Source organism: Colletotrichum truncatum (assembly GCF_014235925.2).
Source record: "Colletotrichum truncatum strain CMES1059 chromosome Unknown Contig_0017, whole genome shotgun sequence".
NCBI lineage: Eukaryota > Fungi > Ascomycota > Sordariomycetes > Glomerellales > Glomerellaceae > Colletotrichum > Colletotrichum truncatum.
The window spans coordinates 96,368-123,626 of NW_027222414.1; the positions used below are offsets into that span (position 1 = coordinate 96,368).

At 49.6% G+C, this 27,259-nt stretch overlaps 8 protein-coding genes across 8 annotated transcripts; 4 read left to right on the plus strand and 4 right to left on the minus strand.

Annotated features, from left to right (window-relative positions):
• Nucleotides 1-4,040: 4,040 nt before the first annotated feature.
• On the minus strand, nt 4,041-5,212 carry CTRU02_215577 (endochitinase; the record flags this gene model as incomplete). The annotated part of the gene is made up of 3 exons (XM_036723732.1): nt 4,041-4,794; nt 4,899-5,051; nt 5,100-5,212. The coding sequence occupies 3 exons, from the start codon at nt 5,210-5,212 to the stop codon at nt 4,041-4,043; spliced, it is 1,020 nt and encodes a 339-aa protein (XP_036584415.1).
• Nucleotides 5,213-6,759: 1,547 nt separating this feature from the next.
• CTRU02_215578 (cyclopentanone monooxygenase) lies at nt 6,760-8,123 on the minus strand (the record flags this gene model as incomplete). The annotated part of the gene is made up of 2 exons (XM_070206503.1): nt 6,760-7,920; nt 7,959-8,123. 2 exons carry the CDS (start codon nt 8,121-8,123, stop codon nt 6,760-6,762), a joined length of 1,326 nt encoding a protein of 441 aa, XP_070059803.1.
• Nucleotides 8,124-10,656: 2,533 nt separating this feature from the next.
• Nucleotides 10,657-11,097, plus strand: CTRU02_215579 (reverse transcriptase domain protein; the record flags this gene model as incomplete). Its single annotated transcript, XM_036723730.1, has 1 exon — nt 10,657-11,097. The coding sequence occupies one exon, from the start codon at nt 10,657-10,659 to the stop codon at nt 11,095-11,097; it is 441 nt and encodes a 146-aa protein (XP_036584413.1).
• A 351-nt stretch (nt 11,098-11,448) lies between these two features.
• On the plus strand, nt 11,449-11,793 carry CTRU02_215580 (reverse transcriptase domain protein; the record flags this gene model as incomplete). Its single annotated transcript, XM_036723729.2, has 1 exon — nt 11,449-11,793. The coding sequence occupies one exon, from the start codon at nt 11,449-11,451 to the stop codon at nt 11,791-11,793; it is 345 nt and encodes a 114-aa protein (XP_036584412.2).
• Nucleotides 11,794-17,523: 5,730 nt separating this feature from the next.
• On the plus strand, nt 17,524-19,188 carry CTRU02_215581 (chromatin remodeling complex subunit; the record flags this gene model as incomplete). The annotated part of the gene is made up of 3 exons (XM_070206504.1): nt 17,524-18,571; nt 18,635-18,771; nt 18,877-19,188. The coding sequence occupies 3 exons, from the start codon at nt 17,524-17,526 to the stop codon at nt 19,186-19,188; spliced, it is 1,497 nt and encodes a 498-aa protein (XP_070059804.1).
• A 1,672-nt stretch (nt 19,189-20,860) lies between these two features.
• CTRU02_215582 (uncharacterized protein) lies at nt 20,861-21,352 on the minus strand (the record flags this gene model as incomplete). Its single annotated transcript, XM_070206505.1, has 1 exon — nt 20,861-21,352. The coding sequence occupies one exon, from the start codon at nt 21,350-21,352 to the stop codon at nt 20,861-20,863; it is 492 nt and encodes a 163-aa protein (XP_070059805.1).
• A 4,218-nt stretch (nt 21,353-25,570) lies between these two features.
• On the minus strand, nt 25,571-25,873 carry CTRU02_215583 (AC transposable element-derived protein 4; the record flags this gene model as incomplete). Its single annotated transcript, XM_036723727.1, has 1 exon — nt 25,571-25,873. The coding sequence occupies one exon, from the start codon at nt 25,871-25,873 to the stop codon at nt 25,571-25,573; it is 303 nt and encodes a 100-aa protein (XP_036584410.1).
• Nucleotides 25,874-25,950: 77 nt separating this feature from the next.
• Nucleotides 25,951-26,886, plus strand: CTRU02_215584 (ankyrin repeat domain protein; the record flags this gene model as incomplete). Its single annotated transcript, XM_036723726.1, has 1 exon — nt 25,951-26,886. One exon carries the CDS (start codon nt 25,951-25,953, stop codon nt 26,884-26,886), a length of 936 nt encoding a protein of 311 aa, XP_036584409.1.
• Between the last annotated feature and the right edge of the window lie 373 nt (nt 26,887-27,259).

The window sequence follows — 27,259 nt, forward strand, 5'->3', positions numbered from 1 at the left end:
GGTCTCAAGGAATACCTTGACGATCGCCTCGTACCCATTCATGGCGGTCCATGATAGTGATTTCTGGCCGTCATTTGAGTTCATCTGAAAGTTTTTTGTGTCAACGAGCATGTTATCTTTTGACCTGACCTTAACCAAATTGTGTCGAGGGTTATCTTGATAGATTTTCAGACGTAGCTTTTGTCGCTCTTATATCGCCCTCGCTGGAAGTTTCCGCCTGTACGGTTAGGTCACTGCTACAATACACATAGGAGTTCTCTCTTACAAGTCGGCCGAGTTTCGTCACACTTTACTTTGCGTCGTCGACAAGTAGCGCAACCGTTCCTTGTCCTGGGAGCAAACTTCTTTCGTCATTTCTTTGCGTCACCCTTGTCTGCAGGAAGTACGGCTATGGGTCCTCTGCGATGTGTTAATGAAAAGATCAATTCATGGAAAGCATTTGAAGATTTCCCCCGCCTTTCAAATCCATTTCCTTGAGAAAGTGGGCTACAAGGTAAAGTGGAGATGGCTTGGGTGGCTACTGTCGTAGCGCTCCTTTCTCAGCGAGTTGGCTATGTCGATCAGAGCCGCCGCCTCGTCCTGGTAAATCCTCTTTATTATGTCGATTGACTCGGTTGGAGCGTCCTTTTCTACGATTGCGTCAAGACTACTACGGGGTTTAAATCCGTACACGACCTCGTTGGGAGATCTCCCAATTGTTGCGGAGTACGAGTTGTTGAGGTTGTGATGCAGCGCCGGGAGAATCTCTGGCCACGGGATTTCCGGGTGCTACGAGAGTTGGAACCGGATGGCAATTTCCGCTGTTTGGTTCGTTCTCTCGCTCTGACCGTCAGTCTGCGGGTGGTAGGCTGTGGAAAAGAACAGTTTTTGTAGGTTTCACAGGGTCTGTAACAGGTCCGTACGGAACGTTTCGTGGGTACCGTAAAAGCAAATAAACAGTAAATTCCTAATTAATCGTGATGTGTAGAAGTAGAAGTAAAGTGGTGGTTTAGAAGTGAAAGTGGGAGATATGGTCTCCCAGCCCGTCACGTGTGGAAGGGAGGCTTCGGTCCCTACGACTTGCCTAGCTAGGGCGTACGTCTTCATACACCTGTCAATCTTCACATGACTGCCCAAGGGCTTGCCAAAGGGCCAAACTTCTGCGACAGCGAAATACAATTGAAGGAAGACAACGGACTCGACATCCGTGCGGTACAGTCTCGCCTTGGCCTGTTGTTCACTCATTCTCCACAAGACCAAAGGGTGACAAACGTCAGAATCACATCTTTTTCTCGGTTGCGCGAGGAACTCCTTGTTATCGACCACAATATTCTTCAACAGGCTAAGATGCTGTATGTTGGCCAGCTACATTGGGCAGATGGCACGCCCAGGACCGGCGAAACACTTCCTCTCGAGAAATTTCTTGACGTTGCTGATAGGAAGGCTGAATATAACTCCGACGACAAAGAGCTATGGACCGCGATGCGGACATACAAATTGAACAAGAAAGAATCATGACATTGTCTGTCGCTTATGTTGCGGATAGATCAGTTTGCTAAAAGATGATTTTGCGAGAAACGCTACTGTATAATAAGAGAAAACACTGCGTTCCAAGGACCGAGGCGAATCAGCATGCCCGCAGTCTCACATCGCGATTCAGAACCCCTCCAGAAACCTCATATCTAGAGATGGGGTATCATGATTTGTCGTATTCATTAGATAACGGTTTGGCCATCGTCAAAGCCAGTCTACCAGTCTCTGCCTCAAGACCTCAGCGCACTCGCCGATGAGTGACTGAACTGGCAAACTTGTCGCCGTCGTGGCCTATGCGGAACGGATTTCTGCTGGAAATGTTTCCTCTAATGCGCTCTGGCTTTCGGCATCATCTAGAATCCTGGACTCCGCTTTCTGAACGTCGCATCACTCGTCCTCTGCAGGGTTGCGTTGTTCCGCTCCCATATAAGCGGCTCCTGACCGACGATTGCCTCAGATCAGGGCATGTTAGCCTTCCATATATCACCCTCTCTGACAAGAATGACTGTACTTCTTCGCATCTGCGAATATCCTCGCCGACGGGTAGCGGAAAGATGCGCCAGCCGTCGGCGAGCTCGGCTGCGGCTTCTGCGTCGCTGTATCGCACCAATTCCATATCCCCCTATTGCTTGGCTGGGTTCGCTTCATGAACAAGCCATCGAGCCGCGCGGATGTGCGGGGGAAGCAGGCGCTGTGCGATGCGTCGCAACGTTGGCCAACAATCCTGTGCAGCGCAGGGGCATGCATCATACATGGACGGCGAATGGACCCACACAGCCGTGGTGAACAAGATCCTGGAGGCAGAACGGTAAGTCCGCTTTGGAAGTCGTCTGAGTCTTGTGTTCGTTTGGTGAATCACATCTCAGGAGTTCGTTCCCGCGGACGCGTGCATGTTGGCGCGCACAGCCTGGTAGAGTATGGTGCGGTGGATTCTCATATCACGACATACCGCCGGGGTACCGAAATGCACAACAGACAAGTTTGCCTCTATCGATCGGGTCCTATTAGCAATGTTTCTACCAGCTCCACTTCTTAAACAACCGTGCAGCAGCAGTGTGCGGATTCTATGCGATGCGGGCTGTAACAAAAAGGTCTGTTTAGCGAGGTGGAAGACCAAAACCTCGACCAAACACCAAGGCTGTTGCAAAATAACATTAGGCACGCGGAACTTGTCGAGTTACAATGCGACCACACACCCAATGACACCAACACTAACATCCTATATCTAGTTCTAGGCTCCTTGATATCAAGCTGTCAGACTGTGAAAACAACGATTTCAAGCAAACTAGAAGAGACGGCCGTCATTCGTCTAAGCAGGCAAAGGTCTACTGCGGAGATTTCGGCAAGATATCAAAGCGAATCGAAGATGTGCCGTTCCAGCAACCACCATTCGCCAATGACATGCAGCTCAACCATCTGACGGACAGATTTGCTATAGTAGGTATATCATGTGACTTCGTGCCGGTTCCTATACTTAGGAAACAGAAAACAGAAAATAGAATAAATATCCGTTCATAGCTTGCAATATGAAGAACATTCCTCGCATTAGGAGTTTCAAGCGCCCGACGAGATGGGGAGGAGAAGGCTGATGTAGCGTGGAACGCTCATCAGCTGTGATTTGCACAGTAAAGAGACAAAATAGATTAAAAAGGCCTAATTCGCAACGTGTGCATGATTTTCTCACCCCGTTCGTCTAGTGCCACACGACTGTGTGAATCCCTACAGGATTAGCCAGCTTCAAACCTGGCACAAAACGAGTATAAATGGCTTATACATCGAGACCAGGCATTTAGGGATTGTTTTCTGTATACGATTGACTTTTACAAAGTAGCTTCAGGCGTTACTTACTGTATAGTACATAATTTCCCTTCATTTACTTACAAGCCGTGCAGCATTATTATTGCACCTTACCTCTGGAGGACCCGCAAGATTATTCGACCCCCTCGTCTCCATTGCAGAAGTTAAAGCCCGAATCTCAAACGTGTACTCGACCGGATAAGTCAAAACGACCATGCTGTAGCCAGAACTTGCATGCTCCCTTGCGATACATCCCACAAGCCTGTGGTGTATTTGGTTATTGCAGGGCACTATTATTGCTGTAATGAAGTATTAAGTGTTATTTAAGCTCCATGCGGCAATGCTAGATTCGAAAACAAAGGCGGTCGAGAAATAGAGAACTAGATGAGATTTGCGTTCTTTGGTACAAAGTCATTGTTTAACTAGAGGGCGTACTACCCAATGATGATATCCATCGACTTCCAAAAACAATGCAAATCCAATATTGACGACTTGGAGGTATCTCATCCATTGCGGATAGTTGCATATCGACTGTTAGGATAACGCAGCAGGTTTTCAGAACAGTCTACATTGGCGGCCCCTCCTAAAGCGTTGAAGCTAGCGTGGATAAGTCCTGTCTCGTCACCTCGGTCGGCAGACGCCTCCCAGAACATACTCCCACCTAACCCGCTCTCAATAATATACGCAACCTTCTGTCTGGTCACTGACGGGCTGTCATAGGATATGAGCTCCTAGGTATCTGTGTCGTAGCTGTAACTAGCACCAACTGCCGTGTCGTGATACTCCATCGCCCCAGGTCGTGGCAGGGCCTTGGCGTCCCACACGCCTTGCTCCCACGACCCGTTGCCCGCGCCATAGTAGGCCTGGCCGAGCCCACCAGTCTGCTGAAATGCTCTGCCGTACACGGGCATACCAAGAATAATCTTGGTAGGCAGCACGCCCTTGGATATATAGTCTTCGACGACGGCATCTGTAGAAAACGGTGTCGAGTTAGGCTTGATGGGACTTGAGTGCAAATTGGCTTGGTGTCCCGTCATAGAGCTCCATGGACCGGAATAGTCGTAGGCCATCAGGTTGAAATTATCAATAATATCTGATATCTTACTGAGCGGCAATATGTCGTAATTCGAAGGCCCAGCGGGTGACGATATCGTTAAGAGAAAATGGTAGCCAGGCGCATACTGGCTTGCGTATGAATCCATCTCCGACCGTATTTTGCCCAATAGTAGGACGAAGTCTTGCGCCTCCTTTTCATTAACGGGATACTCCCAATCAATATCAAGCCCGTAAAACCCCCAGTCTTTCATCAGGGCGATCGCACTTTGTGAAAAGAGGGCTCTCTTTGCTTTAGTAGCAGCGGCCGCAGCAATGTTGCTTGAATATGTCGCCCCGCCGATGCTAAGGAGCACTTTAAGCTTGCGGTAGGTTTTTTTGAGGAGATATGGCTGTTTCACGCATCCGCAGACGTCGTTCTCGCACTTTTTCCTAGCTAGGAGCCGTAAGTAGTCCGAAAAGATAATCTGGGTGGTTTACTAATTACAATCGCCGTCATATGGCGTCTCAAGGTCCGCAAAAGAATCAGAAGAGACCCTGCTTGTAACGCTAGTAAGAAGGCTTTGATCAATATGGCTCGCCGTACTAATACCAAACCGTCGCTCTGCACGTTAGCAAATGCATAGAGGAGAACGCTGATCTGCTCTGCGGGAAGATCGTGAGGATGGTATCCCCGAGCGTATATAGACCTTCTATCCATAAGTATTTGATTCCTATCCTAGCGATTATAAATTTACCAGTTTGTAAAATAAACAGCATTGCGATATCCTGAACGGCAATTGGCGCTTGCGCATATACCCACGGCTTGAGCGTAGATGAAAGCAAGTATTACCCAGCCGATTTGAAACATGGCGGTTGGCAGTACTGTAAGTTGTGAAAAGGTATTGAATTATACTAGGGGCCATCGCGCTTTAAGAACTTTAGAGCGAGCAGGCGTCCAGTTCTGGCTGAACAGCAGAGAGATCACTATCGAAGGACCACAACAGATGGCCGTCAACCACTCACTCTACCTGCTTAAAGTCAACTACTCATAAAGTCACCTATTCGAGGAAAGAACAAGGATTACGACCAACGGCAAGGCATGCCATAGATGAAGACACGCAGAGTCGGTGCATATAACAGGCATGATTCAAGCCACATGTCAACGGCGAGCAGCGACGTGATTGGGTTAGTTGGACTTGCAACAAGGCCGACAGTTACCTCGGGACATCAAGTCTTCCCTTTTTCCAGATCTGGGATCCCTTCAACACGAACCTGACGCACCAAATGAATGAAGTGAGGCCTTGACCATGAAACCCGATTTTTCACTCGAAATTGCCCATTGGGTGAGTTGTAGCTATCCACATACCACCTCTGCAAGAATCTGGCGGAACTTCTGACGAAACCGACTCAGGGCTGGATGACGATGAAACCAGTGAGAACACCTTGGTCGAGACGAAATCGGTATCACTTTCGGTCTAGGAATTTGTACATTAATTCAATAGGACTTACCATAGCAGTCGGTTCAAGTCAACCCACTGGTATTGTAGGCTGAAAGGCACGAACAGACCAGGGCTTACCTTTTCTTTAGGGCTCCAAATGACGAACCTCAAAGAGATTTATGGATTGGTGGTATGCTGGAGAGGACAGAAACAGCAGATTGTGTCACTAAGGATTTTGTTGGGCACGGCATAAGTTACGAAGCCTTTGACAACAACAACCATTTCCGTGCTAGTATCCCAGACGATGTTCAAGTGTGGCTCCGTTGGCATTCGTTAAACCGTATAATCCTTATTATCTGCCTGAAAAATGTCCATCATGAGCCACACCCTGCAGAGTTCAGGCGAGGACACTGGCGCTTTCGTAGTTAATTTACTCGTAGGAGGTCGAAGCAGCTCGGTCGAATAACATGTGTTTGAGACGCTCACGTATGTTGATTAAACTATGCAATAACAACAGTTCGAGTGAGTTTGCTGGATGTGCTTATACTTCTCACATTAAAAACTAAACCATCCATGCACTTCAAGTTGCAGGTCAATTATCGCAGCTCAGGCCGATACAGCCTTGAGCCTTCCAGCGCATTCTGCTTCGAGAAATGAATTCGCAGAAAGACTAAGCATATGCAAATATCTTTATATGACTGTTTTATATCCCAGAGATACAAAAGTTAGACCAGTCTTTCAGAGAACTTTGACACTCTTGCCACCACCGTTGAACACCGCCGAAAAACACAAGTGGCTCAACCTTCTTCCCCTCTATATTCGCACCAGTCCACCATGCCGTGCTTTCTCGAAACAACGTTGGCTCAAAGGCATTGTTAACCTGCTTTGTCCATAACCGACAAGATTCCTGGGAGGGCTCTACATAGTCGATACTCTCGTCTCGCATCCTCTTAAGAAGATTGGCTATCCAGTCCACTTACAACTCGATAAAAGATGGGGCGTTTGTCTGAGTTATAGGCCCTTGAGGCCCGTACAGGAGAAACGCATTCGGCATTTCAGGTACTAGCATGCCGAGGTCGGTGCTTATTCCGTCTTTCCACTTCTCTTCTAGGCGCAGTCCATGCCTATCGTGGATATTCATACCCAATAAGCTTCCCGTCACGGAGTCATAGCCCGTAGCCAAAATCATGACGTCCAGTTCGTGATGGTCCAAGGTACTGTCGTGGCCCTCAGTCACAACGCCATTTCGAGAGAATGATTTAAGCGGTGTTTTTTTGAGATCAACAAGCTTAACGTTCGGGCGGTCTAGCATTTCGTAGTAGTCCATCTCGAGATTGACTCGTTTGGCGCCAAACCACTGAGACTGTTTCAATGGTGCAACGATATCCATCTTCTCAGGATTAGACATTCGAGCCCTAGTCTTACGCATCCAAAACTCGTATAGGCTTGAATTTGCCGTCTTGTCGTACATAATATCTCGATAGTTCGATAGCGTCAACCCAAAGCCCCCTCTATCCCACAGGCGTTGGTAAAGCGTAACCCTGTCGCTGCCGCTTGCCTGGTGATAGAAATCGGAGTTCTGATTATACCCTATAGCTGACGAAGAGCCGAACTTAGCCTTGGAAAATATGCCATCATAGTAGTTTTTCAGCTCCTCGGATTCTCGATATGATAGTCGCCTCTGTTGCATCGGAAGGGTGTGGCATGGTTCTCGTATGAAAACAGTCAACAGAATATCCTGCTTCGCGAGTTCTTGAACGAGTTGCAGCCCTGATGCCCCCTGGCCGATGATACCAATTTTCTTGCCGTCCAGTTTGACACCTTCGGGCCAAGCCGATGGGTGGATAAGTAGGCCGCGAAAGGCATTTAGGTTGGGAAAAGCAGGAATGTAAGGCTTATTGAAAGATCCGCAGGCGAAAATAGCGAACCTCGATTCGATACGCCGGCCTTTTTCTGTGCGAAAAAGCCACCTCTTACTTTTCGAGTCGTACTTTACCTCGTCTACACGAGAATTGAAAATAGTATCCTTCCGTAGTCCGAGAGTTATGTCGACATGTGCGAAGTACCGCCGAATCTCTTCATGCCCAGGGTATCTCTCCTCGAAGTTGAACGTTTCCCAGACTTTGGGCAGGCTAAACTGATATGACGGAGTGCTGCTCCAGGGTATTTGTTGACGTGCCAGACGCCTCCAAAGTCGCTACCAGCCTCCAGGATCTTTGCAGAATACCCGAGCTCCCTGATTTTGTGAAGAGCGTAACAGCCGCTAAACCCAGTACCGACAATGACGAAGTCGCTGATGAGCGATTGGGGGTGCTCACTTCCGATCTGATAGTCGGCCATTACGTATGGGTGAAAAAAGGGTCTTGGAGGAAAGGATTGTTGAAAGTAGGATATCACCATATAATCAGTAAAGTAGAAACGCTATAACAACCAAGAAATCGTCAGGTCTAAGGGCCTTCAAATATTCTTTAGTGAATGCGGAATCCTCATGCTTCTCTTTCTTTTTTGCTTGCACGTCCTCGTCATCAGCAGTAGTCTTTTTCTAGCTGTAGCTACTATAAACGCCATAACCACCTGAATCCTTGAGAGCAAACTACAGTATAGAGCAGATAAGGTATTGATACTGTACTGTATCCCAACATGTTGAACTCAGAGTTAGTAACAGAGCGTAATTATTTTCCTTCGTGAGTATTCTACACACCGAAGTGCTGCTTCGGCCATACATTTACTGCGATTTCGGCTACTACCTACATAGTAATCAAGGTAGCAGGCATTACCATGTCAGTGATGAATATTATATCAATGGTTCCACATTAAGATACTGACGGCTTAAGATAGTCCATAGGGGCGGCGTACTGTAGATGGTGTAGCTGACGAGGAAACATTCAGGTGATATCGAGGTATACGGCTCCAAGGATATGTAGTAACTTTGCTAATCAACTTCATGGATCTATTCCGAGACTCCAGAAATTGATATTAAGTGTACTATAAATCTGAATTAAGAACACATTGAAACATACATATAAGTGGCGAGTGTCCTTGTCCCTTCCCACAACAATTTGGTCTATTTGTCCTTCACTGTCCTAGGTAGCTTGGGGTATTCGCGTTAAAGATGCATTTGAGACGTATTACATCTCCGTGCGTTGGTTACTCTGATTGGCTGTCGAATGTTTTGGTTTGTGGACTTGATTGTATCCTGAGCGACCTGGATCTCGGTGGTGCAAAAGAGCTGCCATAGCGATGGTAGTTACGCAGGGAATGATGGCAAAGATGTTCATTTTGATTAAGAATTCCTGTGAAGATGGATGAGCGCTATATGCACGTTAGCTACTGTATGTCAGAAGGGAGTTTTGCATGCAGTAGCTAATAGTTTTATCCCTCTCATAACAGATCACGTGCTTACACATGGCAGCCCTCTCAGAAAAGTTATTGTGGAATTCCACAGGAGACATGGGGAGTTACGGTGCTGATCAAGTTCCACTTTGAGGCTTCATCCACCTGAGTGTGGACGGATGGCAACGACAAAAGGTGTCTTGTCTTGGTCGCTGTAGATTACATGTTCGTTTCGTTCAACAGATGTAATCAACAGATGTAATCAACAGATGTAATCAACAGATGTAATCAACAGATGTAATCAACAGATGTAATCAACAGATGTAATCAACAGATGTAATCAACAGATGTAATCAACAGATGTGGACGCCCGGCGGCAAAGCTGAAAGGGCAGCTAAAGCTGATTACATGTACATTTCTGACTTTGTGCCCTGGTTTCCTTGAAGCCGGTACAGTCTCCATTTCTTGCTAACTCGTCCATTTTCTGCCCTTTTCGCAACGGATTCCCGCGTTTTAGTGTATTATGGTCATTTATTATGGATCAGCATGCAATCTTGAAGCCTACAGTATTCTCCAAGTGTTCAACGTCCTATCTACAGCGGCTGAAGCGGTACGTGCTGTCTATCGCAGGTTGATGGTTGATTGAGATTATGCCGGCTTTGATTGGTTAAGGTGACTCTCCTCCTCCGCTTCTCATCTTTCATCTAGCCGACCTGTTGCCAGCGCGAAGCGTATCGTTCCTCGGACCGCTTGTACATATGTTTGGCGTCCATTTATTGTCATCCGACGGGCTCTTGCCCCACAAGTAGAAGGATATGTTACTTCTCCGCGTTTCCGTGCATTCGAGCATCTCTGTCCGATGTCTCGTCCATTTTGTGCACCGGAAGAGGAAGTGTTCAACCGTGTCTGCTGCCTGGCCGCAGACGCATACGTTTTAAGGAACTACGTCAATTCGATGCAAATAGTAGTTCAGTCTTGCCATTCAGGTTCTTATGTAGCTGTATAACAGTGGTCGCTTCTTTCTAAATAAGCTCGTTATACAACTGACGCGTATGCTTTCCTAGCAGCGTTGCGTCGACTCTCTTAGAGAATCGCCCGATCATTTCAGGCAGCACGCGCTTATGTGACACTTTTGACCGTACTACATTAAGCGTTGCTGACTTCATCATTAAAAACTTTACCTGCGGCGTACTGTAGCGCCGTCTTTAATCGCATCGCGCGCTTGTGTCTTTGCTTGCTGTCGTGCTGGCTCCGGGCCTCCGGACCCACTCTGCCGCGTCTCGGCCGCGAGGTCACGTGACCTCGCTCCAGCGACCGTATTCTTAAGCGTCCTTCGCTCCGCTCGCTCACTTAGAGAAGACAAGCCGTTTTGTTCCTAGTTGATGCCGCCCGTGCCTGACGTCGGTCACCACAGTTATGAGCCCAGCTTACCACATCACCCCTTTCTACTGTTAACCAGACGAAGGGTTCGTGGCGGAACACCATCAACTCCTTACGGTCTTCACAAATTTCGCTTCAAACAGCAACTTCTACAACGAAGATGTCGTCGCAGATATCTGTTCTCACGAGCACGACAAGGCTAACCTGCCGCCGGGACTTCCCCGTTTGGTACGACGCTCTCTACGCCGAAGCCGACGCAGCAGACGTCTGGGATCTCATAGACCCAGACGACACTACGTCTCCGTCAGACCCAAGAGAGGACGATGAAGAACTCTCGATCGAATCATGGATCACGCAGCAGAACGAAAAGCAGCGTAGAACCTATGATCGGAAGCGGAAAGCCTACGATTCGATTCTCCAGCATAGGGCAGAAGCGAGTGACGATACAGGGGAAGAACTCCAGGAGCCTGTAGCACAACCAACTCTCACGCAAAACACGCCCGGGACCTTTGAAAGATATACGAACTACCTCGCTTCAAAATCAGGCCGCGACGTCCTCAAAACTCGTCGGGAGCGGGACTTCGACTCTATTCAGCGTTAGGTTAAGGAAACGGTCGACAAGGACATCCTCTACGCTGCGAGATCGGAGATCCTAGCGAACAACCAACGTTCACTCCGTGCTCTTATTCAGTACCTTCGGAAACGCTACGCTCCAAGCGAATCAAGCAGTCAAACTACAGTTCGCGAAGAGTACCTTCTCCTCCTGGAAAAGGCCAACACAAGCGTAAACCCCCAGACCTGGCTAAGAGACTTCCATTGAGTACTGCTCCGCGCGCTTCGATTCAGAATACCGGAAAGCCAGGGAACGCTCGCTTCGAAAACTTTTCTTCGAGCGGTGGGACACCGTTTTGCCCCCTCCTGGGCGACCTCCGAGCTCACTGAAATTGTCAAAATGGAGCGCAAGGGGGACCGCATCCCTACTGTAAGTGAATACAGGGATATGCTGGAGGACTTGCTGTATGAGGACACCCTATACGACAAAAATCGGGGTAAAACAAGCGGTGTGTACGCTACCCTTGCCGGTCGCCCGAGCGAAGCAATCTCAGATGGAAAAAGCGGTTCGAAAGGAAAAGGCAAATCCGAAGCGTGCCCCTGCAACAAACCCCACAACGCAAACCCCCTGGAGTGCACCCGCGTGGAGTACGCCCTTACCGGGCGAATCAAGCCTTCCCAGGACAAACTATCGAGGGACGAGTGCAAGGAGATTCGAAAGCGTATCAATCAGTCCGAGAACTAAGATCTCCGAGCCGAATTAGCTCGGAAAGGCTGGATCTGGGCGACGGAACCTCCCAGCTTCCGAAACCCAGCGCCGCCTCGCAATAGGTCGTCAGGAAATACCGGCTCTAAAGCGAAATCGCAGCAAGAGGAGAATGAGTCAGAGGTGACACTGAAGAGAAATATCCACGCAGTAACGATCAGCCGTGAACTTCTCCGGGAAATTTCGGACGACTTCGACTCGGACTACGACCAACCAAGCGTATTTGCAACCCCACTGACGGGACCCCATGTTCTGTCACGAAGCACGGTTCTCGACAACTGCGGAGCTACGCACCTTGTTAACAACCTTGACTTGCTTGAATCGTCTTCTATTAAAACGTGCATCGGCGACGAGAGAGTCGACTCAGGAACTGCTTCGTACCCAATCCTAGCAAAGGGAACGTGGATCTTGCCAAAAGCACTAAATGGCCCTGATGGAGACCTCACAGCAGACCTTACGCTCCATAACGTTGGATACGTAGAGAACTTTCACGTTAACATCGTTTCGGAAGCACTCCTCCGAAAGACAGGCATCTGGTACTCCGGATTGGATAACACACTTCGCCAGGGAACGTACAAAAACAGCGTGGTAGTCAAGCATCTTGTTAGGAAGATGAACATTACTTTCTTCGAATATAAGACCGGTTCCCAGTATATTGCTCAGAAGCGAATTACCTCGAGTAACGCAGGAATCGTGAACCATTTGGTGCTTGCAGTACAGGATCCCGCTCGACTCTCGCTTCGTAAACCACCTGATAGGTATGATGACGCCTGGTTATGGCACCTTCGTTCGGGTCACCTCGCACCAGACGCACTAGAACGAATGGTGTCAAACGTGAGAGGAGTAAAGATAAAAGGACCCACGCGTCTGGAATGCGAATACTGCGCGACAGCGCACGCGAAACAGTTAATTTCGAGGCGAACCTCTGAACGGAAAGCAATTCGACCGTACTATAGGGTCTCATGGGATCTCTTCGACTACCCGACAAGCTTTGACAAGAACCGCTGGCTCTTAGTGATCAAAGACGAATATACCGGTCGTCTTTTCGCGTTTCCGCGCGTAAGTAAATCGCACACCTTCGTCTTCGACGCTCTCAGGCACTTCGAACGATGGGTCGCTCGCCAACGAGGCGTCACCCTGTGCAAGCTGAGACAAGACGTAGAACGCGCGGTAATTGCGATAAACGGAATGACTGAGTATCAACTTTGGGCCCAGCATAACGGGATTGAAATCGAAGAGACACCCCCCTACACCAAGGAACCCAATGGCGGAGGCGAACGAGCGGGCCAGGAATTAATAACCCGAGCGATAAAGATGCTCAGCGCAGCGGGCCTGCCAACTACTCTCTGGGTGGAAGCAGTCATGGCAGCCGCCTACCTGTACAATATGTCACCACGGAAGCGAAGAGCTTGGCTCTCACCAATTCAAGTCGAAGAGAGCTGGTTCCGACAGTATTTTCGCTGGTGGCAACCACAATACAGCGCGAGCCTCGCCCGCGACCTTCGCCCCCACTGGGGCTGGACGTACGCGTATGGGTGTAGGGCTTATCCCCTGAAAAAGGACCGCGAAGCGGATAGGAACAGACGTAACTTCAAGGTGGAACCGCGAGGACATATTGGATATCTGGTGGGCTACGTTATGGACGCTCACAACCTATACAGAGTCTGGATACCCTCGCTTGATCAAGTGATTATCACGCGAAACGTTACCTTTGACGAGACGAAGTTCTACTCGAAGGACGATGCAAAAGCTAGTTTACAAGCGGAGGTGGCCGAGACAGTCTCCACGGAGATCTCGGAACCTCCGGCTACGGCGAACCCAGGACTCCAATTCCTCGGACTCGCAAAACCAAGCGAACTCGTATTTTCACTTGAAGAGCAGCCCCTGCCACCTGCCTTCGCGCCGTCGACCGTAATCTCAGAAGAGACAACGGTAAAACGCTCCGCGGTTAACAGCCGACGCGAAGAGGGCCTGCTCACCCCGGAACCGACCCCTGAGCCGGCCGCAGCGCCGGAGGGGACGGACGGGCAAACGACCGGCCAACAAAGCTCCGAAGCGATGGACGCCGGCGTTCCCGACCCGGGGCACGAAGCCCTCTCTGAGGCGGTCGAAGACGTGATATACGTCAAGACCAACAACGAACCTCCACGAGAACCGGCCGTGGAGGCCGACTCGAGTAATGATCTCGGGGGTGACTCCCCAACTCACCCGGTGCGGCCACACTCGGATAATGGGAACGGGCGCGAACCCGAGATAAAGACCAAGCGGGTGTACAACCGCAAGGACTACGGCCAACAACAGGGCAAACCGAGACGATCACCTCGCTTCGCCCAACACTTCGCATTCCTACAAACGGAACGTAATTGGGAAACTTTCTTCCATACCTATATGCCTGATCAGCAGAAGGCTGTGGAGGAAGCGAACCAAGCCCACTATACGCTCCATTGCTTCGTCTTCGCGTCAATACACCAAGCGAAGCACTCCAGAGCGGTCACTCCACAGCGAGTGAAAATACACACAGATGAGCTTATAAAGCCCCCACGAACGTGGAAAAGTGTTGAAAAAATGCCGACCCACCTCCGAAACCTGTTTTACGAAGCGGCCCAAGCCGAGATAAGTAAATTAGAGGAGATGGACGCTTGGAAAATCATTGACGAACACGAAGCGTCTACGAAACCTATTCCTCTAAAGTGGGTGTTCACTTACAAGCTTGATCAAGACGGCTACCTCGACCGCTGCAAGGCACGAATTTGCGTCCGCGGCGACCTCCAGGCGAAGCATCCTCTCGAACAGACCTACGCAGCGACCCTCGCAGCAAGGACGTTTAGAGTAGCGATGGCGCTCGCGGCGGAATTCGACCTTGAAGTAGACCAATTCGACGTAGTCAATGCGTTTCTAAACGCAACAAGAGGACCGAACGACCCGCCTGTCGTCTGCTACCTACCAGACGGCTTCAAACAGAACGGGAAGTACGTCGAGCTCCGCCGTGCCTTATACGGGCTACGAGACGCTCCCCTCCTTTGGTATAAGGAGTTCTCATCAACGCTGCGGCGCCTGGGACTCAAGCCTGCAAGCGAAGACCCCTGTCTCTTCACTTCAAACGACAAGAAAGAGATGGTACTCTTCTACGTAGACGATATCCTCGTCTTATACCATAGGGACCACCGCGAAGCTGCTCAAAACGTTATAAACGGGGTGAAAGCCGAGTATGAACTCAAGGACCAAGGCCCTGTCGAGTGGTATCTAGGCATTCGCGTGATACGTGACCGTGAGAAGCGAACAATTAACCTCGCACACGACCAATATATCGAACGCGTAGCGAAGAAATTCAACCTTATCGACTCGATCGTGCCGCATACACCATTGCCATTCGTCCCGCTCCAGAAGAACACCGCTGAAGCGACCCCTGACCAGGTAAAGCAATACCAAGAGAAGGTCGGCTCAATTCTGTACACTGCGATCATGATTCGCCCCGACGTCGCCTTCGCTTGCGCTACACTCTCGAGGTTCCTAACGAACCCGTCTCTCGAACATCAGAAGGCCGCGAACCAAGTCATTAGATATCTTTATCACACTCGCTACCTTTCGCTCTGCTTCGGTAGCTCGGGGGGTGCAGGTGCCCAAGTTCTCCTAATTGCGGGCGACGCCTCGTTCGCAGACGACGAAGAGACGCGGCGTTCATCTCAAGGGTACATCATCTCACTGTTCGGCGGTCCCATTCAGTGGAAAGCCGCGAGACAGAATACCGTTACCACTTCTACTACAGAAGCGGAACTCCTTAGCCTCGAAAACACTGCTAAGGAGACCATCGCTCTCAAACGCTTATTTCGGGATATTGAACTAGACCTCGGAGACGTATGGAAGATCCATTGTGACAATCGCCAAACGATTCGCCTGGTAGTAGGCGACAAGGAACGCATCTCAACGCGCCTTCGCCACGTTGATATACAGAACATGTGGCTACGCCAAGAGTATGCCAAGAAGACGTTCGACGTGGTATATATGCCTACCGACGAGATGCCAGCAGACGGTCTCACAAAAGCACTCTCCCGAGCGAAGTTCGAACACTTCAGGGCACTTCTAAACCTACAAGACATTCGGGCACAAGTCACAAGAAGCGAAGAGAAACAGGTGCGCGCGAGCAATGCTGGCCCGGAGGCCGAAAGTTAAATTTTGACTTGGCCCCTGGCCAGGAAGCATGATACGCTCCCAAAGGAGCAAAAGCAAGCGTACTTACGCCCCGTAGGGCGGGCTCTTTTAACGACCTCGGAGGGAGGCCGCGTACGTGTCCATCAGGACGTTGTACGCGGGGAGAACAGCCGCCGGCAAGTGTCCTCCAACAAGGCTGTCAATGGCAGCACGGAGACCAGCCGCTTCGGCCACGGCCGGAACCGCTGCAGAAGAGTCAACGGGCAGAGGAAATAATAACTGATGGGCAACCCACGTTGTGGGCCAATCAGAAGGCAGGATTTTCAGAAAATTCAACTGGCAATAATAAGAGGCAAGTACGACGGTTGAATAAAGGAAAGTGCGATTATTGCGCCAGGCGGCGCGCAAGGGCGAATTTCGCCATATTCACATCACTTCGAGCACAAAGACCGAGGCGAATACAACAACACCTCTCTTTTGTTATATATATATTCACAAGAGGCTCTGAATAGCCTCATAATCTTGTATCTAGGCGATAGTAGCGATATGGCCTCGAGGCGCGGTTTTCCAGACGACTACGCGCCGTCTGGGGGGGTGTGTCGTGCTGGCTCCGGGCCTCCGGACCCACTCTGCCGCGTCTCGGCCGCGAGGTCACGTGACCTCGCTCCAGCGACCGTATTCTTAAGCGTCCTTCGCTCCGCTCGCTCACTTAGAGAAGACAAGCCGTTTTGTTCCTAGTTGATGCCGCCCGTGCCTGACGTCGGTCACCACACTTGCTTAAGTAGTTCGTCTTCCTTACTTGCTGCGTAACAACTTGAAGGCGTCAACTAGTTATTATATAACTATCACGAGGACAAGAATGTTAATCTAGCAGACGAGATGGGACTAGGAAAGACAGTCCAAGTAGTTAGCTTGATTTCGGCTCTGGTTCACGGTGAGCTAAAGGTATGTATTCCCTTACTATATTACGGGACTATCAACAGCGAACTTGTTAAGTGCTGGCCCTTTCTGGTCGTTGTTCCGAACTCCACCTGTCCGAACTGGCGTCGTGAAATAAAGCAGTGGGCACCAGATCTTCGGGTCGTAACTTACCATGGCGGAAAGCAACCTCAGGAGCTAGCCTACAACTACGAGCTTTTCCCGAATGGCTCGTCAGATATTAAAGCCCACGTTGTGGTCATGTCTTACGACTCTGCCCAGGATGACCGGACAAGGAGTCTCTTCCGCTCGGTTCAGTGGGCTGGGTTGGTAGTTGACGAGGGTCAGCGGTTAAAGAACGACAAGAGCCTGTTTTATTTGGCTTTGCGGGCAATGAAATTCCCCTTTTGAGTCCTTCTTACTGGAACACCGCTGCAAAACAACAAACGAGAGCTTTTCAACCTTCTGTAGTTCATTGATCCAACTCAAAACGCTGAGAAGTTAGATTAAGAGTATCAAGAATTGAACGCGCAGAATCTGCCTGAGCTTCACGGTCGGATCAAACAGTATTTCCTCCGAAGAACCAAAGCCCAAGTTCTTAAGTTTTTACCCCCCATAGCGCAGATTATTGTACCGGTCTCCATGTCGATTCTGCAGGAGAAGCTATGCAAATCGATTATGTCGAAAAGTCCTGACCTTATCAAAGCAATCTTTGCTGACGATAAAATAAACAAGAAGGAGCGTGGAAGTCTGAACAATATTCTCATACAGCTCAGAAAGTGTCTTTGCTATCCGTTCATGTGTAGCGAGGCGATCGAAGAGAGGACGGCGGATCAAATCAAGATGCAAGAGAACCTAGTATCCGCGTCCGGAAAACTGATGTTGCTTAACATCATGCTACCCAAGCTCAAGGAGCTTGGCCATCGCGTCTTAATCTTCAGTCAGTTCCTGAACCAATTGGACATCATTGAAGATTTCCTTAATGGCCTTGGCTTCCAACACAGACGTCTTGATGGCAAGATCAATAGCCATGAAAAACAAAAGCATATTGATACTTTCAATGCCACAGACTCGCCTGTTTTTGCCTTTCTTCTATCGACGAGAGCTGGAGGAGTAGGTATCAATCTCGCTATAGCAGATACCGTTATAATCCTAGACCCGAACTTCAACCCCCATCAAGATATCCAAACCATATCCCGCGCACATCGAATCGGTCAAAAACACAAAATTCTCTGCTTCCAGCTCATGACGAAGAATTCAGCTGAAGAAAAGATTATGCAGATTGGCCGGAAGAAGATGGCTCTTGATCATGTCCTGATTAAGGCTATGGACGAAGAGGGTGAGCCAGACGATCTAGAGTCAATCCTCAAGTTTGGAGCTTCTGCATTGTTTAGCGAAGATCAAGACAAGAAAGATATCATACGCTATGACGAAGCCAGCATCAAAAAGCTCCTTGATCGATCTCAAATAGAACAGGTAGAGATGGGACAAGACGAGTCAGCTGAATCGACGTTCTCGTTTGCCTGCGTGTGGGCTAACGATAAGGGCGGGTTTGAAGATAACCTAGCCGAGGAAAACGAGCCGATTGTGAACCCGAACGTCTGGGAGGAAATTCTTGCAGAACACGAAGCTGAAGCAAAGCGAATTGCAGAGCTAAACAAAGAAGTCCTCGGTCGTGGCGGTCGTCGACGTCAGGTAAGCCCAGGCTAGTCAGGTTCATTACAGTCGTCAAATACTAACAAGTGGTACCCAGGCTGTAAACTACAAAAAAACGCTCCTATGGACCTCGCGGCTGGTCTCCCTGGTGATCGTAGCGCTAGTTCCGATAATGACGAGGACTTTGTTAGTGAGGATGAGGAGCAAGATACTGACGCGGAGAACAGCGCTATAGTGAAGATAACTAATGGTAAAGCTAAAATTTTTGCTTCTTCTTATTCGACTCCTAAAAAAGCATCTAGCAACAAGAAACAGCAGGTTAACTCGTCGACCTCATAGAAGAAGACGCTCTTACGTAAGTCATTTAAGATTAGCACTGCGACAACCTACAGAGTTACCAAGGCAAGTCAAAACAAACCAGCCAAGTCAACTCCTCGAAAGCAAAACCCCAAAAGGACGCCCAAGTCTTCGCAAGCCAAGGGGTCCAGCTTAAGTGGCAACTTCATACCACAGCAAACTCTAGACCTAACCAGAACGGAAGAGAAGCCGGACCAGAAATCTCCTCTGTTCACCCCACCTCCCACTTCTCCTCGACAGAGCTCAATAAGCGACTCTACTCCTCTGCCAACGCCGGACAAGATTTCCAAGTAAAGAGAGCTGATCCTCTAGTAAACTACGATATGGGTTGGAATAATAATGAAAGGAAGGACTTGGTGATGCAACAAGAAAAAAATACACAAGGGGGTAATAGTCGCAAACACCATCAGCCAACCGCAAGTTCAGAACCATACCAACCACTATCGACTATCAATATGCCCGATAGAGCTCGCAGATCCTCATCTGGTTTATCCCTGATAAATGCTAATGCAGCTACCTGTGCCAAATGCAGCTTTCAATATCTCTCAACCCATTGCCCGAAGTTTACCTCTGAGATTCAGTTGCGACTTGCTCTTGACAGCATCAAGAACTGGTCGTCTAGTGCAAGAAACACCGGGACAGAACGTGCCTTGAGAGACAAGCTACACGCTATAGCCAAAAACAAAATTCGCCGACAGCCTTGATAATAGGCACAAATCTGCTTTGCAGAAAATCCTCTTTTGGTTTGGAGGACCAGGGCAGGAATTTCTATAGAGGATAATAGGAAAACATCCTTACCGCAATATCCTCCATACACTACAACGCTTGCTTAGAATAGACTTGCACATAGGCAAATAAAGAAAACATAAGCTTTAAGGCCGTCTGCCTCCACTGCAGCCCACTTGGGGATGATGATCTGCTGGACTTGTTCAACAGTGAAGGCGTTACAGGCACGCGTGATAGAAATGGGATCGAAGATCTAAGGACGTGACCATCTACCGACCGTAGCGATCATGGCCGACCTGGCAATGACGTACATAAAGCAAGAGCAGTGGAAGAAGACCGAGAAGCTCTTACAAGAGGCGTTAGAGGACTGCTTGAGAGTAGCTGGAGGACTACCCCTTAGCTTAGACGGTCAGAAGTAACCACGCATATACGCATGAAAGGCAACTGCTCTGGGGGAAGGCCGAAGTTATCTTGGCACCGTTACTGGAGCCAAGACGACGGGTCCTTGGGAATTAACGACGTTGACGAGGCTGGAAGAGGCGGGTCATCACGAAAGCCATGATGAGGAGGCCGACGATGTAAGTACGGATAGTTGAGGCATAGGCAACTAATCACACTCAAGAGTATCTTGCTCTGTTTAGCGACATTCTTCGATAGTGCAAGAGGTATACTGTACATAGTTTTGAAGTAAATTTTGACGTCTTAAGCCATTGAGCATTTTTTCCACGCGATGGTGTGCCAAGCTTCATCGCATTGTCTGGTTGGGTGATTGATTGATTGATTTATTCCTACTCGGTTATGAAGCCGCTCTTATGCCAGCAGCTATGCCCGGAGAGCGGGGTTTGGCAGGTAGCCGAAGCGTCGACAATGAACAGCGACGCCCCACTTCGCCCTGATGTTGCATCAGGGCCAGCTATCCCCAAGCTCCCCACTATGTTCTCTATTCTGTGTGTTTGTGCCCTCTGTTGAAGAAGTGTGTTGCTCTCCTGCCTGCTTTCTTGCTTTTGTGTTGCTCTCTAGAATGCTTGTTTTGCGTCCTCCTGCTTCGGTTCAGTTGGTGCTGGTAGCACCGTATCTGGTTCTTTGTACCTACAGTCTCCCCCCAGCGCTCAGCTTTGTCTCTTTGTTTTGTCCGTATCCTCCCGGACTTGTATGTGCCGTTTTCTCAGTGGCATCTGTAAATTCTTTGTTGCCTCCTGCCGGGTTCCTATGTGGCCTCTTGTTTCTGGCCTGTTGACCACTATTGCCCTCCACCACATTGGCCCATGGGTCTTCCACGAAGCAAAATGCTCCACTGACTCCGACATGTTCGATTACTGGGTATGAGAGCTCCCGCACAGATTCCGCAGACATTGTCGCGCGTTGAAGGGACACCAATCCTTCTTCGCAAAAGGGGCGACAGGGGACCAGTCTGTCTGTGGTCTGTAGTATTGTGTGGCATCGATCGTAGCATGCCTAATGCCTGGTGCTTTCTCCGTGCGGAAGGTGATACTGTTCTGTCGGACTCATCTTCGTCGTTGTGGGACGTTGCAAACTTTGTCGGGGGTGACAGGTGACCAAAACCTGTCGGCGGCTGTTGTGTTGAAGTTGATTGTTTGGGCGCAGTCTTTGTGCTTCGTGTAGCGGCTTGTGGCTCGCCTGTGGTGGTGGTAACAGTGTTGTCTATTGACATGTCGTATTTGGCGGCTTGCTCTAAGTTTTTCATTGTAGTCGGGGCGTGCTCTGCGGCCATCTTGGGCCCCTTTGGGACGTAGAATCAAGGCCGAGGATGGCATTGCATCGAAGGGGGCTCTGTGGCCGCGAGCACGCGTATTTGGGGCCGTTTTTGCTCCGATTTTCAAAAATTTCGTTCTCGCTGTTGTTGATGTTTCATTGTCTGGTTGGGCATCTCCGCTGTGATCCCATTCCCTTTCACCCTTTAACCCGGAGAAATGTAGGTCCGAAACTGGAGAAGGAGGCTTTGGCTGGGACCCCAATCCTGGCCACAAGCACGTCTGCTTTCCCCATTTCTTCCACGTTTGCCAACCGACAGCAACCTGAGCGCGCCCTCTGAGACGCCATCCAGCCAAAAGCCCAAAACGAAGTCCAATAGGCTATCGAGTTATTTTTTAGGGAACGACAATTCCATGAAGCTGCGTAGTATGGATGAGGAGTTGCAGGACATGCCTCGTCTAGTTGCTGAATTGCAGGCCCAGCGAGGGAATCTGAGATGAATGAGCGCACATGCCAAGCCGCACAGAAGCCACACGCAAGTCGGAGCACCAACAGGGCAAACGGCAAACTTCCGGGTTTCCGTAGTGATAGTCAGAGCACACTGTACTTGCCCCAGTACGCTGCAACAACCCAGCTACTCCGTAGCTCCAGAGCCGTTAAGAAGCGTAGTGGAGCATTGCGAATGGGGAAGGAGGGACGGCTGGAATTGACAGCCACTAAGGAAGCTAGGAAGATCGACATAAAGGGAGACTTCCCAGAGTGAATCACTGGCAGGCACCGCAACAAAGGATGCAGGTTGCAGGCAAAGGTTCCTGGTTCCAAAAGTAGTACTGTGAGCTGGTTTTTACGGTTACGATGCTACTTTTTGCGTTTTAAAAGTACCAGATAGTGGTGAAAAAGTTGTGCTGCAGCTCTAAGTCGACGGCGTTGTTCTCCACCTGGCGTGGAGCATTGCTCTCCAGTTGATTACCATTGCCTAGTAGCCTTCCGAAGTTCCGGACCTTCACGGGGAACAGGCATATTTGCAGCCGCTGAACAGTTATGTAAGGTTGCCCTAGACAACGCAGTACATGTTGGTGATGACGGCTTATGTCGATATCGCAGAGTCGCAATCTTGTCCAGGTCTTCTGGGTGCAACATAGACGCGGTAGACGCCCAACTACGGATGACCTGGAGGGCGGAAACAGGACATCACATAGAGGTTATGTTGACGTCGGCTGCCTTAGGTTCTCATCCAGCCCCAGGGGTGGGCCTGAGATGATTCAATCTGTTGTGGCATCAGGCTTCAACAACCTTAGCCCAAGCACAGTTGTCACGAGGCAGGAAGAGTCGGCGGGCTAGCACAGCGGGAAGTCAGCTTGCAAGTAAGATAAAAGGAGAGGACGGTGGAAAGGGGGTAATAGTCCAGGCACCACTGCCCAAAAAGTGATGCCCCCCAGATAGGTAAGCGCCCCTAATCCATTAGAGGCTACAGTAGGAATGCCAGAGATGAATGCGGCTCACCTTGGGCCACCTGAACGACCTTTTCACTATGTCCCGCACAGCCTTTGACAACAGTGATCGATGCATGTTCAAAGGCGTGCCGCCATCAGCCCCTGTGGCGCGCCATGCAGTCAAGTTGGTCTACTGTACATTATTACTTCGAATCCAGAGTTATACATACTGTATTCAAACTAATGAGGTTATCATTCAACCTTTGATCATATTTAGCCTGCCCCACAATTGCTTGGGGCTGGGTTAGTCTACTGCCAATTGTTCCCAACAGCCTGCTACTTAGCTACTACCTGGCAGTGATAACGGAGGGCAGCAGTCATTCATTCTGCCCAAAGTCCCGGTGTCTTGATCTTCTGCTGTGCTTGCACTCATAATTGACTTTTGAGTCCAGAACCCTATTGAAAGGGTCCCTGTGGTTGTGAGCGAAGGCCCAGCAGTCGAATCCATGGTAGGCAATCGCCGGATTCCGAACCTCGTTTCAAGATCACGGGCGGCCGTTTCTTCAAGGTGTTTACCGAGATTCCAAAGTAGAACCTTCTGCTTCTTTCGGACAGCAGAACGGCATGGAGCAGGAGCCCAGCTTGGGTAGACCTTTTGGTGGCAAGCCGATACGCCGATGCTCAAGGGATGACGTAAAATTGTCACGTACGAAAGTAAGGGGTAGTTAGGATGGTACCACGGGCGGCACTATGGAATTGAGGGATGGTCAGGATGGTGCCATGTACGGCACTATGAGGGACGTGGAGGTAAGGGAGCACTATAGGGATAAAGGGAAGGGGGAACCACTACCCAACCGGTGGTCCACCAGAGCTATAAAGGGCGGCTTTCAACCCAACAAAGGGTTGAAAGGCCAGAGATGAATGCAGTCGCCATTGAGAACCCTACATTCTGACCTCTTCACTCTGTGCCACGAACCCTCTGACAAAAATGAACTCGTAGCACAGATAACAAGATTTCTTGCTTGTCCCCATAAACAAGAGCCTCGGCGTAAGGTTAGGATTTCGGTCATAGAAATTGAGAAGCTGCATTTCGGCATGAACTGTGAGTTTCAAAGTACAAGCTCGCAGAAATTTGTTCTCGGGATCACTTGTTAGCCAGATTTGGCCCAGTTTCTCTCTCAATTCGATCGGGTCAGTTTTGGTAATATTCCGCAGAACCATCAGGAGAGGCTCTCTCCGGTTGCCCAGCGCGAAATTCTCCTGCCTAGGCGCCTCGACGGCCTTGATATGTATGCCAGTGAATACGCCTGGTTGTTTTACAGCCAGTTTCAGCATCGCTTTCGTTGCAGCATAGTATCGCCCGAGCTTATAGACGTGCTTCAACCACAAAGGCAGGGATCCATCTTCTGACCCAAAGGCTTCTTCAAGCTGTTCTGAATAGGTCCATCTGCCGCGTGATGCCCATTTCACGTATATGATGAGATGTTCAAGGTCTAGACCGGCATCTGAAGCTGCCAGTAAAGATAGGTTTCCGACCCATAACCTGAAGCTCTCTGCTTCTGCATCATCTGCAGGTAATTGCTTCAATTTAGTGATCACATAATTCCAAGCAATCGACTGCCAGCCCCCCTCGACGAATAGGACGCCCGTATTGATAATAAGACCTCATTTGGTCACTTATATCAACGCCGTTCATATGGTGGTTATAAGCGTCAATCGCCGTAGGCACTCGGAGGTCCTTCCGAACGTCGGGTCCGAAGACCTCCCGGGCGGCCCGTTTAGCTGCAGTATCCCCGGCTGGCCGGCGCCGGCTTCGTACAACTTCTTCGCCGTCTCGGAAGACGGTCGTTAAGAAGAGTACAAGAGCGTTATCTTTCCATTAAACTGGTTAACCTATAAACAGATTAGTATAGGGAATTCTATAGCTAGAAGATTATAATAAGATACCATGCCATCTGACGAGGGGATACTATGTACTTGGCCCCATGGGATATCCCGGCCTTCGCTGGCTTTTTCCGTAACTAGGATCTTATCGATCCCGCTATCCCTCCGGCAGGTGTCGGAGGCACCGATCTGTTGCTTCCGAAGAGCCCCGAAAAGCCGTAACGAAGCGAAGAGGTTATCAAGAAATATATGGTATACGGAAGCCGGAAGTAAGGCAACTAGTGTTGTTACAACCCGCTGTGTTGGTGTTAGATTTCCGGCTTTATTACCCGGCGCCGGCTGGGCTTGCGGAACTAGTCCGTACGGGCCCTGCCCGTGTACGTGCCATAGCCACCGGAGGCAGTAGCCCGATTAGGCAAGTATCCAGACCTTGAAGCCGGTTGGGGTCGGCTTTGTTGGTATAGTTGTTGTCTCAAGAGACCGGCCCGTAAACCGGACCATAGCCTCATCAACCGTTAGTTCCGACCCGGGCGTATAGAATCTCCGGTTTCCTGTATATAGACCCACCACTCATTAACCTTCCGATAGATATCCGGCATCTGGTCTTCCCGGGACTGGCTGCCACGCGGAGCCCGGGACTGGCGGCGAGGCTGGAACTCCGAAGTGTTGAAAATCCGGATACGTTGGAGTAGAAGTTCGAAGCGGTCCCGGGGCATGAACCGGGTAAATATATGGATGGGACGTTGCTTCTTATATCCAGCCTCCCAATATCCCTCTAATTCAGATTCACTATGAATTCCCATATAAATCAAAATTCCTAAGAAGAGGTAAATCTGTTCTATAGAAGTCTTCTTCCACGTATATATTCGTGACCGTTCAGGCTGGGGACCCCATATCGGGGCTGCGTTCGTCCAGCTAACTCACTTCTCAACAAGGTCCCGGGGGACATAGCGGAAGTAGATGTCTAACGGGGCAGCTGGTAAGCCCCGTATCTCCCGGGGCCGGGCCGGTACGTCAAAGGGAATGAACGAGCCCGGCGGGCCACGCTCAACAGCCGGGGCCTCACGGGGCCGGACCGACCTGCTGTCACACCGCTCCGGCGTACAGCCGGCGTTGCAAGCAGTATCAAGGTCTTCCGGAAGGATCTCAACGTATATTGTACTTTTTACGGAAGCCTTAGAGGCACCAGAGGCGTTAGAAGCATCAGAATCGCTTGAAGACATCGTCACATTAATAATAATGGACCAAGCCTCAGCTGACTGTAGAGTCTTTCTGGAAATTGCCTTCTGAGATCCGTGCAATGATCTTTGAGTACCTCGAGAAGAGGGATCTTCATTTACTTGTGGTCAAATGCAAACCATTCTATAAACTCGCATTATACCATTTACGCATGTTTTACGCTGTTGAATGGATTCACTCCGCCTGGCGAGACGATGCTTTCTCAAGCGAAGTGAACATGGTAGAACTGCAGAAGGCCCTATTGTTTATTGAACAAGTACCACTCTCCAAAGCCCAAACAAATCGACAATTCCAGCATAAAATTACAATACCAACAATACCCGTCGACTATAGCGGCAAGCCTAGCAAAGAATCTATTCAGGCCAGCTATTCACTCCTCCATCTAGCTGCATCTTTCGGCCTTGATGATATGGTTCGACTCTTACTTAAAAGCGGTGCAGAGAAAGACAGCGAGATCCTCTACTACTCACGTTATGGCATGGGGGAGCGTTTATCGTGGAGTTATACGCCGCTGTTCCTCGCCGAAGCAAACCAGCAATGGCGTGTAGCAACACAGCTTATTCAAGCGGGAGCAAAAATTGGCCAAAGTATCTTTTGGCCCATATTGCACAATTCAGCCGCAGCAACCCGAGAATTACTGGAGGCTCAGCCTACGGCATGGGATGTTGTGAACCCTGATACGGGACAGACAGCTCTGTGGCAGGCAATTGAAGTTCCGCATACGGCGGATGATACGGGGGATGTGGTCAAGATACTACGGCAATACAACGCAGACGAGCGCCGTTGTCCTGCCTACCGTAGACGTCTATTCAAGCTTGCGTTTGGGGACGGTCGTTTTCACAATGCCTTTGATTTGGTTGACTGGGCTGGGAGTAAAGGTGATACGTTTTTGTCATGGTACGAACCAGCCAACGCCGTTGGGGCTCATCTCGAAAGTCTTATTCGGCAGAAGGTGCAAGAGAAGTTTGGGCCGACTCAAGCGGTCGAGGATTTCTGATTATTTGAGAGCCTTACAATAGTTCAATTTGATTTCGGTTGCGTGGAACGTTGGAAAAGCATTTTCAGGTTCGTCGTGAACGGTAATCGGCTCCAAAACATTCAATGTTGACAGAGCTAGCAGTAGCAGACAAGCGGCAAATCTAAAGACACCATTGAAGTGCGCGTGTTTGTGATGCGTTTGCAAGTCCTTCGCGTCGCCGTGAACCAAAGCTGATGACAAAGCTAGTGACGCAACGAAAGTTGATTCATGGACCCCGACAGTGATATTATGTATCCTCTTATTGCATCATGTTTAGTTCAGGCAATTCAAGACATTGACTGAGCAACCATGGCTCATGAAAGGTTGGTCCAAATTGACACCACGTGCCCAG